At 41.5% G+C, this 13,733-nt stretch overlaps 1 protein-coding gene across 1 annotated transcript in view; it reads left to right on the plus strand.

Moving 5' to 3' along the window:
* The window catches only part of LOC133576451 (uncharacterized), a 37,574-nt gene that overhangs the window by 539 nt on the left and 23,302 nt on the right, over positions 1-13,733 (plus strand). Inside the window, exons 2-3 of the mRNA XM_072915018.1 lie at positions 11,462-12,457; positions 12,586-12,592. Coding sequence (XP_072771119.1) covers positions 11,527-12,457; positions 12,586-12,592 — 938 coding nt within the window. The 5' untranslated portion in view covers positions 11,462-11,526. The remainder of the gene's footprint in view (positions 1-11,461; positions 12,458-12,585; positions 12,593-13,733) is intronic.

Genomic DNA, 13,733 nt, shown 5'->3' on the forward strand with positions numbered 1-13,733 from the left:
GCTAAGGCGACTATCTCCAATTACTCGTCTGGCAGTCGTTTATATATCTCGTCGGGATTTGTAACGCGAGTGACAACTCTCGCGATGTTTCCGTCTGGCTGATGCGTTCACTGACGCCGAAGCTCGTTGTGCACCTGAACGCGGCACGAAAATGATTAACACGTCACGTGTGAACCTGTCAAACAAGAACGTCGCACATTTAAAAGCCAAATGGGCGAGGTTTGTTATTGTGTTGATGAATGTTCCAATTCCCCAAAACAATAATAAATACAACCAAAGGCGTGTTGTCGTGTCTCGCTCATGTGATGAATTTCTCGCCGAGTGTGGATTTTCAACTTGGAGGCGTGGTGTGTAAACAAACATTAACTTGATATATTACATGCATATTATATTATTATTGTAGTTTTCCATATGTGGGGAAATGTTTATAAAAGAAATAGGGCTGCAGCTAACGATTATTTTTCTATCGATTAATCTATAGATTATTTTTTTCGATTAATCGGTTAATCTATCGATTATTTTTTTTCGATTAATCTATAGATTATTTTTCCTTTTACCGATTTTTTTTTTTAAATTTAAAATGAAGAGGAAAAAATAAATGTAGGCCAGTTTTTTCAAAAGGCATGGCTTTTATTTACAAAAAAAAAAAAGTATGGCCACTCAGTCAACATTGACAACAACATGACAAAATATTCTGTAACAATGTAAACATTTAAAACTTTTAACATTTAACAAAATTAAAAGTAGCTTATTTGCTTTTTAATGTGCAAATATAAAAGTAAACATCCAGTGCAAATCTTAATATTCTGGAATAGTATAAGCATTTCAAAAGTAAAAGTATTGCTTATTTTGCTTTAAAATGTGCAAAAATAAAGATAAACATCCAATACAAAAAAGTGCAAAACGGAAATATTCTGTAACAAGTGTAAACATTTCAACAAAAGTAAAAGTATTGCTTATTTGCTAAAATGTGCAAAAATAAAGCTAAACATCCAATACAAAAAAGTGTACCGTGTAAACATTTCAACAAAAGTAAAAGTATTGCTTATTTTGCTTAATAACACAACAATGATAGTATGATTCAAGTGAAAGTTAATTGTTGGTTTGTACATAGTATATGTAACTGTTAATGTTGTAAAAGGTATTTGCACAACTAATTAACGTTAGCGTTTGTGACACGTCTTGTGCCGTGGGGTTCTTTCAGGACCGACAGACTGAACGCCAGACGGCTTTGCCAGGTTTACAATCTTTTAATTTTACACAAAGTCTTTTCTCTTCCAACTGCGCGGATCGCGCACCTGGGCACGATTGCGGCGTCGCTCCCGGCGCGCCCCGCCTCGCCGCTCGCTCGCCGCCGCCGCCTCTCCACAGCGTTAAAGAGGAGCGCGTCTTTGTAAACACTGAACAGGCACGCCAAACGCGCCTCTCAGAGCGAAACGGTGCTTTAGTTTATGAATTTACAACGCAGATACAAATGACACATTCATGTTTTTGTGTAATGATGACAACGTATACGCACGCGGACGATTGACTTGTTGATGGTGATGGCAAGAACGCTGTCGGGGGTTTTCTTTTCAAATGTTCGTTCATAGCCGTTGTGCTGCTATGATAGGCCATTTCCGCTCGACACAGTGTGCATACAACAACATTATTAGGCCGTTTATTGAAATACTCCCACACTTTTGACGACTTTTGGCGTGCTTTTTTCCCCTCGCTCGCATCGTCTGCTTTGCGCTCCGCCATGACAGTAAAGTAGAGTGACGTAAATATGCGACGCGCCGACGCACAAAAACGGCGTCGACGTATTTACGTAACCGATGACGTCGACTACGCCGACGCGTCGTTTCAGCCTTAAAAAGAAACATATCAATCAATCCATCTTCTTCCGCTTATCCGAGGTCGGGTCGCGGGGGCAGCAGCCTAAGCAGGGAAGCCCAGACTTCCCTCTCCCCAGCCACTTGGTCCAGCTCCTCCCGGGGGATCCCGAGGCGTTCCCAGGCCAGCCGGGATATATAGTCTTCCCAACGTGTCCTGGGTCTTCCAATTTATATAGTCCGAAATCACGAGTGTCTCAAAGGGCTGCACAAGCCACAACGACATCCTCGGCTCAGATCCCACATCAGGGCAAGGAAAAACTCAAGCCAATGGGCTGCAATGGGGAAACCACGATGGAGAAGGGGGCAGATCAACTGGTCTAAAAGAGGGGTCTATTTATATAGACAAATGAGTTTTAAGATGGGACTTAAACATAGACCCAACGATTAAACTTCAAAAAAGTATGTATAGTATGTACTCAAAAACATAACTAGAATAATACACTTATGTTTTTAGTACATACTATTAAATGGATACACTTACACACTTATGTTTACATTTTTAGTATATACTTAAGTACTCACAGTGACACACTTACGTAATTTCATACTTAAACAAAGCATTTTGGGTACATACTATCAAGTGAATGCACTTACATACTGACTTGCCTTTTGAGTACGTACCAATAAGTCAATGTGCTTACACACTTATGTTATGGAGTACATACTATTAAGTGAATACACTTATGTTTTGAGTACATACTATTAAGTGGATACACTTACTTGTGTTTTGAGTACATACTATTAAGTGGATACACTTACTTGTGTTTTGAGTACATACTATTAAGTGGATACACTTACTTGTGTTTTGAGTACATACTATTAAGTGGATACACTTACACACTTATGTTTTGAGTACATACTATTAAGTGGATGCACTTATGTTTTGAGTACACACTATTAAGTGGATACACTTACACACTTATGTTTTGAGTACATACTATTAAGTGGATACACTTACACACTTATGTTTTGAGTACATACTATTAAGTGGATACACTTACACACTTATGTTTTGAGTACATACTATTAAGTGGATACACTTACACACTTATGTTTTGAGTACATACTATTACCGTAAGTGGATACACTTACTTGTGTTTTGAGTACATACTATTAAGTGGATACACTTACACACTTATGTTTTGAGTACATACTATTAAGTGGATACACTTATGTTTTGAGTACATACTATTAAGTGGATACACTTACTTGTGTTTTGAGTACATACTATGAAGTGGATACACTTCTGTTTTGAGTACATACTATTAAGTGGATACACTTATGTTTTGAGTACATACTATTAAGTGGATACACTTACACACTTATGTTTTGAGTACATACTATTAAGTGGATACACTTACACACTTATGTTTTGAGTACATACTATTAAGTGGATACACTTACACACTTATGTTTTGAGTACATACTATTAAGTGGATACACTTACACACTTATGTTTTGAGTACATACTATTACCGTAAGTGGATACACTTACTTGTGTTTTGAGTACATACTATTAAGTGGATACACTTACACACTTATGTTTTGAGTACATACTATTAAGTGGATACACTTATGTTTTGAGTACATACTATTAAGTGGATACACTTACTTGTGTTTTGAGTACATACTATGAAGTGGATACACTTCTGTTTTGAGTACATACTATTAAGTGGATACACTTATGTTTTGAGTACATACTATTACGGTAAGTGGATACACTTACTTGTGTTTTGAGTACATACTATTAAGTGGATACACTTACACACTTATGTTTTGAGTACATACTATTAAGTGGATACACTGATGTTTTGAGTACATACTATTAAGTGGATACACTTACTTATGTTTTGAGTACATACTATTAAGTGGATACACTTCCACACATATGTTTTGAGTACATACTATTAAGTGGATACACTTCCACACTTATGTTTTGAGTACATGATATTAAGTGGATACACATACACATTTATATTTACATTTTTAGTATATACTTGAGTACTCACAGTGACGCACTTATGTAATTTCATACTTAAACAAAGCATTTTGGGTACATACTATCAAGTGAATGCACTTATATACTGACTTGCGTTTTGAGTACATACTATTAAGTGGATACACTTATGTTTTGAGTACATACTATGAAGTGGATACACTTATGTTTTGAGTACATACTATTAAGTGGATACACTTATGTTTTGAGTACATACTATTAAGTGGTGTGTGAATGTGAGTGTGAATGTTGTCTGTCTATCTGTGTTGACCCTGCGATGAGGTGGAGACTTGTCCAGGGTGTACGCCGCCTTCCGCCCGATTGTAGCTGAGATAGGCTCCAGCACCCCCCGCCACCCCGAAGGGAATAAGCGGTAGAAAATGGGTGGATGCATAGAATAATACACAAAGTGTGCTACTATGAACATACCAATCCATTATTCATAAGTTCTAATGTGTTAACATTTTCAGATTGATTTTTGAAATATGTGAAGTAAGAACGGATATTAAATACAAATGTATTTCAGTTTTAGGAGTTAAATGGTGGAAGAAGCTCAGTGATGAGTTCTTTGGTAAGGTTGAAGAAAGCCTTGAAAGGTGAAATAATGGAAAATTATAAAATATAGCAACGATTACTTTCGTCCTATAGATTTTTTTTTTAACGTTGATGTTCCAGGCAATGTCATTTTTTGTGGAAGGCAAATAAATGTAAGCCTTGGCTTCAGCCTATTCCTTTTTCGGTCTTTATTTTTCTTTTTGTGTGTGTATGCTTGTTAAAATGTATAATCTGTGCTGTTAAATGGATCACACAAAATGGTTGTGTAAACTAGTGTTTTTCAACCTTTTTTGAGCCAAGGCACAATTTTTTGCGTTGAAAAAATGTGGAGGCACACCACCAGCTGAAATCATTAAAAAACTAAACTCAGTTGACAGTAAAAAGTCGTTGTCGCAATTGTTGGATATGACTTTAAAGCATAACCAAGCATGCATCACTATAGCTCTTGTCTCAAAGTAGGTGTACTGTCACCACCTGTCACATCTCAATCAATCAATCAATCAATCTTTATTTATATAGCCCTAAATCACAAGTGTCTCAAAGGGCTGCACAAACCACAACGACATCCTCGGTACAAAGCCCACATACGGGCAAGGAAAAACTCACCCCAGTGGGACGTCGATGTGAATGACTATGAGAAACCTTGGAGAGGACCGCATATGTGGGTAACCCCCCCCCTCTAGGGGAGACCGAAAGCAATGGATGTCGAGTGGGTCTGACATAATATTGTGAGAGTCCAGTCCATAGTGGATCCAACATAATAGTAAGAGTCCAGTCCATAGTTATTATTTATTTGATTATTTGGACATTTTTGCTGTTTTCCTGTGTGTAGTGTTTTACTTCTTGTCTTGCACTCCTATTTTGGTGGCTTTTTCTCTTTTTTTTGGTATTTTCCTGTAGCAGTTTCATGTCTTCCTTTGAGCGATATTTCCCGCATCTACTTTGTTTTAGCAAACAAGAATAGTTCAGTTGTGTTTAATCCTTCTTTGTGGGGACGTTGTTGATTGTCATGTCATGTTCGGATGTACTTTGTGGATGCCGTCTTTGCTCCACAGTAAGTCTTTGCTGTCATCCAGCATTCTGTTTTTGTTTACATTGTAGCCAGTAGAGATGCGCGGTTTGCGGGCACAACCGCGGAGTCCGCGGATTATCCGCGGATCGGGCGGATGAAATTAAAAAAAATTAGATTTTATCCGCGGGTCGGGTCGGGTCGGGTCGGGTCGGGTCGGGTCGTGTCGGGTCGGGTCGGGCGGTTGAAATTAAAAAAAATTAGATTTTAAATAGATTCAGGCGGGTGGCAGTTAAACCAATTCGGAAATATATATACATAGTTAAATGTTGTTACCCACATACGAAAAACGAGCAGGCACCTGCTGCATATGCCACAACAGAAAAAAAAAAGAAAAAGAGATGGACACTTTTAAGGAGCGGAGAAGGGACGCCTCGCCGGGGTCCGGGACCGAGGCCCCTTCCCCCGAGAGGGCCCCACCGGGAGCCGTAGCTGAGGCGATCCGCGAGAAGGGCCCGACGCACGTCCAGGGTCACCACCGCGCCCACCGCACCGACACCCCGCCTCGTCCGCCTTCGCCGCGGCCGGCGTCACGCGCAGCAGGTAAGCAGCTTACCTGCCCGCCACCCCCGTGGCCGGGGGCTCGTAACAGGGGTCACTCCACGCGCTCCGCCCGCGCAGCTTACCTGCCCGCCACCCCTGTTGCCGGGGGCGCGTAACAGGGGTCACTCCGCGCGCAGTGCGCTCACGAAAGGGGTGGGGCTCACCCTGGTGAGCCGAGTGGGCCACTTTTGGTAAGCAGAACTGGCGCTGCGGGATGAACCGAACGCCGGGTTAAGGCGCCCGATGCCGACGCTCATCAGACCCCAGAAAAGGTGTTGGTTGATATAGACAGCAGGACGGTGGCCATGGAAGTTGGAACCCGCTAAGGAGTGTGTAACAACCCACCTGCTGAATCAACTAGCCCTGAAAATGGATGGCGCTGGTGCGTCGGGCCCATACCCGGCCGTCGCCGGCAGCGAGACGTGCTTGGAGGTGCGCTCAGCGCGGCTCCCATATGATTGCGCACTGGTGTGCGTCTGGGTCGTGACAGCGTGGCACGCGAATGTCTGTGCTGCATTGGATCAGTCTCCTTTCTTTAACAGGCAAAAGCTTTATAACCTCACTAATGCCTTGCATCGTCTATATTAGATATATAACAACGGGCGGATGCGGTTCTGATCAAATGTTACATCGAGTGGATGGCGGATGGTTGACGACTTTCTGATGCGGTTGCGGATGAAATAATTGCCTATTCGCGCATCTCTAGTAGCCAGTTCAGTTTTAGTTTCGTTCTGCATAGCCTTCCCTAAGCTTCAATGCCTTTTCTTAGGGGCACTCACCTTTTGTTTATTTTTGGTTTAAGCATTAGACACCTTTTTACCTGCACGCTGCCTCCCGCTGTTTCCGACATCTACAAAGCAATTAGCTACCTGCTGCCACCTACTGATATGGAAGAGTATTACACGGTTACTCTGCCGAGCTCTAGACAGCACCGACACTCAACAACAACACATCATTTGCAGACTATAATTACTGCTTTGCCAAAAATATTTTTTAACCCAAATATGGGAAATTAGATAATCTCCCACAGCACACCAGACTGTATCTCAGTGCAGTTTTTGAAAAACACTGGATTATATGACCGAAATAAACTCATTTCATTCATTCAACTCCGAGACCAAGCTAGCGTGGACTTAAAAACAGACTGTTTGGATGATTCCCTTTTTATACGACTATAATAGGCTTTGTGGTGACTTGGATTTTCAGTGTCACGGGCAGTCATGCGCCTCCCTGTTGGGTGTCAGCTTTCATGCAGCCTCCTCTGGTTACCAGGCTGCCACTTTGTCCTGGTGTGTTTTTAAATTGACCTTACTGTATGTGTTTATTACCAGTGTCAGCTTTTAATAGTAGTCCAGACCGGGGCCTTTTTGGCCATCACATTAGGAACAACTATAGTCCAGGGGTGTCAAATTCATTTTCATTGAGGGCCACATGGCAGTAATGGCATTATTATTAACATTATTGTTGCATCCCTAACTCTTCCGGGCTACATTATACACCCCCGCTACCACCAAAATATCTACTAACGTTACTTACCGCCATGTGCTTCCTCAAATTTGACGTTGAGTTCATGTAAGCTTAAGCTTGTTAATCATGTGACCGCCTGACTCTGTTTGATTGGTGAAACGGAGTCAACCGTCACCAGTGACTGTATTTGATTGGTGAAACGCAGGCATGCGATAGATCCTACTTTGAAGGTCTGTCTGACAAACCAAAACAAACAAAGCGTGCATTAACAGATCGATGAAAATCAGTAGCGAGTAGCGAGCTGAATGTAGATAAATGGAGCGGAGTAAAAGTAGCGTTTCTTCTCTATAAATATACTCAAGTAAAAGTATGTTGCATTAAAACTACTCTTAGAAGTACAATTTATCCCAAAAGTTACTCAAGTAGATATAACGGAGTTAAGGCTGAAACGACGCGTCGACATAGTCGACGTCATCGGTTACGTAAATACGTCGACGCCGTTTTTGTGCGTCGACGCGTCGCATATTTACGACACACTACTGTCATGGCGGAGCGCAAAGCAGACGATGCAAGCGGTGCGAGCGAGGGGGGAAAAAGCACGCCAAAAGTCGTCAAAAGTGTGGGAGTATTTCAATAAACGGCCTAATAATGTTGTTGTATGCACACTGTGTCGAGCGGAAATGGCCTATCATAGCAGCACAACGGCTATGAAGGAACATTTGAAAAGAAAACACCCGACAGCGTTCTTGCCATCACCATCAACTAGTCAATCGTCCGCGTGAGTATACGTTGTCATCATTACACAAAAACATGGATGTGTCATTTGTATCTGCGTTGTAAATTCATAAACTAAAGCCCCGTTTCGCCCTGAGAGGCGCGTTTGGCGTGCCTGTTCAGTGTTTACAAAGACGCGCTCCTCTTTAACGCTGTGGAGAGGCGGGGCCGGCGAGGCGGGGCGCGCTGGGAGCGACGCCGCAATCATCCAATCTCCTCTCGCTGAAGAAAAGGGGAGCAGCAGAGAGAGAGGGAAGAGAGACTGGAAGGAACCAGAGTGAAGCTGACGTGGAGCGAGAGAGGAGGAGAGACAGAGGACGACAAGCGAGCGAGGAAAGAAAGAGAAAAGAGTTGGAAGAGAAAAGACTTTGTGTAAAATTAAAAGATTGTAAACCTGGCAAAGCCGTCTTGCGTTCAGTCTGTCAGTCCTGAAAGAACCCCACGGCACAAGACGTGTCACAAACGCTAACGTTAATTAGTTGTGCAAATACCTTTTACAACATTAACAGTTACATATACTATGTACAAACCAACAATTAACTTTCACTTGAATCATACTATCATTGTTGTGTTATTAAGCAAAATAAGCAATACTTTTACTTTTGTTGAAATGTTTACACTGTACACTTTTTTGTATTGGATGTTTATCTTTATTTTTGCACATTTTAGCAAATAAGCAATACTTTTACTTTTGTTGAAATGTTTACACTGTACACTTTTTTGTATTGGATGTTTATCTTTATTTTTGCACATTTTAGCAAATAAGCAATACTTTTACTTTTGTTGAAATGTTTACACTGTTACAGAATATTTCGTTTTGCACTTTTTTTGTATTGGATGTTTATCTTTATTTTTGCACATTTTAGCAAATAAGCAATACTTTTACTTTTGTTGAAATGTTTACACTGTTACAGAATATTTCCGTTTTGCACTTTTTTGTATTGGATGTTTATCTTTATTTTTGCACATTTTAAAGCAAAATAAGCAATACTTTTACTTTTGAAATGCTTATACTATTGCAGAATATTAAGATTTGCACTGGATGTTTACTTTTATATTTGCACATTAAAAAGCAAATAAGCTACTTTTAATTTTGTTAAATGTTAAAAGTTTTAAATGTTTACATTGTTACAGAATATTTTGTCATGTTGTTGTCAATGTTGACTGAGTGGCCATACTTTTTTTTTTTGTAAATAAAAGCCATGCCTTTTGAAAAAACTGGCCCACATATTTTTTTCCATCTTCATTTTAAATAAAAAAATAATCGGTAAAAGGAAAAACAATCTATAGATTAATCGAAAAAATAATCTATAGATTAACCGATTAATCGAAAAATAATCTATAGATTAATCGATAGAAAAATAATCGTTAGCTGCAGCCTTAGTGCAAATACCTTTTACAACATTAACAGTTACATATACTATGTACAAACCAACAATTAACTTTCACTTTAATCATACTATCATTGTTGTGTTATTAAGCAAAATAAGCAATACTTTTACTTTTGTTGAAATGTTTACACTGTTGTTACAGAATATTTCGTTTTGCACTTTTTTTGTATTGGATGTTTATCTTTATTTTTGCACATTTTAGCAAGTAAGCAATACTTTTACTTTTGTTGAAATGTTTACACTGTTGTTACAGAATATTTCCGTTTTGCACTTTTTTGTATTGGATGTTTATCTTTATTTTTGCACATTTTAAAGCAAAATAAGCAATTCTTTTACTTTTGAAATGCTTATACTATTGCAGAATATTAAGATTTGCACTGGATGTTTACTTTTATATTTGCACATTAAAAAGCAAATAAGCTACTTTTAATTTTGTTAAATGTTAAAAGTTTGAAATGTTTACATTGTTACAGAATATTTTGTCATGTTGTTGTCAATGTTGACTGAGTGGCCATACTTTTTTTTTTTGTAAATAAAAGCCATGCCTTTTGAAAAAACTGGCCCACATATTTTTTTCCATCTTCATTTTAAATAAAAAAATAATCGGTAAAAGGAAAAACAATCTATAGATTAATCGAAAAAATAATCTATAGATTAACCGATTAATCGAAAAATAATCTATAGATTAATCGATAGAAAAATAATCGTTAGCTGCAGCCTTAGTGCAAATACCTTTTACAACATTAACAGTTACATATACTATGTACAAACCAACAATTAACTTTCACTTTAATCATACTATCATTGTTGTGTTATTAAGCAAAATAAGCAATACTTTTACTTTTGTTGAAATGTTTACACTGTTGTTACAGAATATTTCGTTTTGCACTTTTTTTGTATTGGATGTTTATCTTTATTTTTGCACATTTTAGCAAGTAAGCAATACTTTTACTTTTGTTGAAATGTTTACACTGTTGTTACAGAATATTTCCGTTTTGCACTTTTTTGTATTGGATGTTTATCTTTATTTTTGCACATTTTAAAGCAAAATAAGCAATTCTTTTACTTTTGAAATGCTTATACTATTGCAGAATATTAAGATTTGCACTGGATGTTTACTTTTATATTTGCACATTAAAAAGCAAATAAGCTACTTTTAATTTTGTTAAATGTTAAAAGTTTGAAATGTTTACATTGTTACAGAATATTTTGTCATGTTGTTGTCAATGTTGACTGAGTGGCCATACTTTTTTTTTTGTAAATAAAAGCCATGCCTTTTGAAAAAACTGGCCTACATTTATTTTTTCCATCTTCATTTTAAATAAAAAAATAATCGGTAAAAGGAAAAACAATCTATAGATTAATCGGAAAAATAATCTATAGATTAACCGATTAATCGAAAAATAATCTATAGATTAATTGATAGAAAAATAATCGTTAGCTGCAGCCTTAGATAGATCCTACTTTGAAGGTCTGTCTGACAAACCAAAACAAACAAAGCGTGCATTAACAGATCGATTAAAATCAGTAGCGAGCTGAATGTAGATAAAAGTAGCGGAGTAAAAGTAGCGTTTCTTCTCTATAAATATACTCAAGTAAAAGTAAAAGTATGTTGCATTAAAACTACTCTTAGAAGTACAATTTATCCCAAAAGTTACTCAAGTAGATGTAACGGAGTAAATGTAGCGCGTTACTACCCACCTCTGGCTGCCACACCCACATTTGGCCGTCAAGTTCAGCAGTTTTTTTTCAAGCTGGTGTATAAAAAGCCTTGTGTGGTTTGTTCCAGTGCACTCTCCGCCGAGCTGAGAGCCCCTGCGAACGGCGGCGAGCCTCCTGGGCGTCGGTGCGACGATGACCGAGCTGGTGGTGAAGTGGGCCTGTGAATACTGCACGTTCGAGAACTGGCCGTCGGCCATCAAGTGCACCATGTGCCGCGCTCAGAGGCCCAGCGCGGGCGCCATCATCACCGAGGAGCCCTTCAAGATCACCCTGGCTCTGGATGCCAGCTTGCACCAGTGGGATCCGGCGGAGCTAAGCAACAGCTCGTCCCAGGAGGGATCCTCTTTGCTCATTTGCCCCGAATCCAGCGCGAGACCACGCGTTCGCGTCGCCGACGCCCCTGTGACTAGCAGCAAGTGGTCTTGTCACATGTGCACCTACCTGAACTGGCCCCGGGCCATCCGCTGCACTCAGTGCCTGTGTCAAAGGCAACACGCTGGACATCAAGGACGTCCGCAGGCCCGCAGCCCCACAGAGGCCCCCCAGACCTCGGGCTCCGGATGCCGCCCTGCATCCTCGTGCACCACCACAGACCCGTGTGAGGAGTACAACGACCGCAATAGGCTCAACACACCCGCACGCCACTGGACCTGCACCGCCTGCACTTACGAGAACTGGTCTAAGGTGCTCAAGTGTGTGGTGTGTGACCACCCGCGGCCCAACAACAGCCTCTTGGCCGAGCCCATCCAACTGGCGTCCGAGCCCGAGCGGCAGCAGCCGTCCTCAAAGTTCATCGAAGCGGACCGGAGCAACAGACGGGGCGTCGGGAGCCCGGCGGGGGGTCCGGGAGTCGGGGCGGTGGTGGGTTGCAGCGGCAGCCAAAGGAGGTCGCCTCCTTCCTCCAAGCGCGAGTCGGACGTGACCATGGACTTTCAAAGGATCGAGGTGGCGTCGGGGGCCGGAGTTGGAATTAAAGAGGAGCTGGAGGTGGATTACAAAAAACTGAAGCAGATTAAGAACAGGATGAGGAGAACGGATTGGCTGTTCCTCAACGCCTGCGTCGGTGAGTTTCACTTTTGTCTAACCCATCAATCACTGTCATGGTCTACTCTGCCATGTTGTACTGAGCAGCCACCACACACCCGCTATGTGGAAATACATTTATTTACCAGTTTTAGGGGTGGCCATTAGGTGGATGGTGAGCTAGCGGTGGATGGTGGAGGGTGTGTCAGTGGATGGTGGAGGGTGTGTCAGTGGAGGGTGGAGGGTGTGTCAGTGGAGGGTGGAGAATGTGTCAGTGGAGGGTGTGTCAGTGGAGGGTGGAGAATGTGTCAGTGGAGGGTGTGTCAGTGGAGGGTGGAGGGTGGAGAATGTGTCAGTGGAGGGTGGAGAATGTGTCAGTGGAGGGTGTGTCAGTGGAGGGTGGAGGGTGGAGAATGTGTCAGTGGAGGGTGTGTCAGTGGAGGGTGGAGAATGTGTCAGTGGAGGGTGGAGGGTGTGTCAGTGGAGGGTGGAGAATGTGTCAGTGGAGGGTGTGTCAGTGGAGGGTGGAGAATGTGTCAGTGGAGGGTGTGTCAGTGGAGGGTGGAGGGTGTGTCAGTGGAGGGTGGAGAATGTGTCAGTGGAGGGTGTGTCAGTGGAGGGTGGAGAATGTGTCAGTGGAGGGTGTGTCAGTGGAGGGTGGAGAATGTGTCAGTGGAGGGTGTGTCAGTGGAGGGTGGAGAATGTGTCAGTGGAGGGTGTGTCAGTGGAGGGTGTGTCAGTGGAGGGTGGAGAATGTGTCAGTGGAGGGTGTGTCAGTGGAGGGTGGAGAATGTGTCAGTGGAGGGTGGAGGGTGGAGAATGTGTCAGTGGAGGGTGGAGAATGTGTCAGTGGAGGGTGTGTCAGTGGAGGGTGGAGAATGTGTCAGTGGAGGGTGTGTCAGTGGAGGGTGGAGGGTGGAGAATGTGTCAGTGGAGGGTGTGTCAGTGGAGGGTGGAGAATGTGTCAGTGGAGGGTGTGTCAGTGGAGGGTGGAGAATGTGTCAGTGGAGGGTGTGTCAGTGGAGGGTGGAGGGTGTGTCAGTGGAGGGTGGAGAATGTGTCAGTGGAGGGTGTGTCAGTGGAGGGTGGAGGGTGTGTCAGTGGAGGGTGGAGAATGTGTAAGTGGAGGGTGTGTCAGTCCATCGCCAGCCAGGCATTAAAAAAATAGACCTAAAAATGTGTGTGTGTGTGTGTGTGTAACATATTGTAAGTAACAAAGACTTAATTTAGAGTTGTTAGGGTTATAATATTGCCATGCCGAATAAGGTATTAATACGTACTTAATGACTAATTAAGAGCCAATATGTTACTAATTT

This window comes from Nerophis lumbriciformis, linkage group LG02, assembly GCF_033978685.3.
Source record: "Nerophis lumbriciformis linkage group LG02, RoL_Nlum_v2.1, whole genome shotgun sequence".
Classification (NCBI taxonomy): domain Eukaryota; kingdom Metazoa; phylum Chordata; class Actinopteri; order Syngnathiformes; family Syngnathidae; genus Nerophis; species Nerophis lumbriciformis.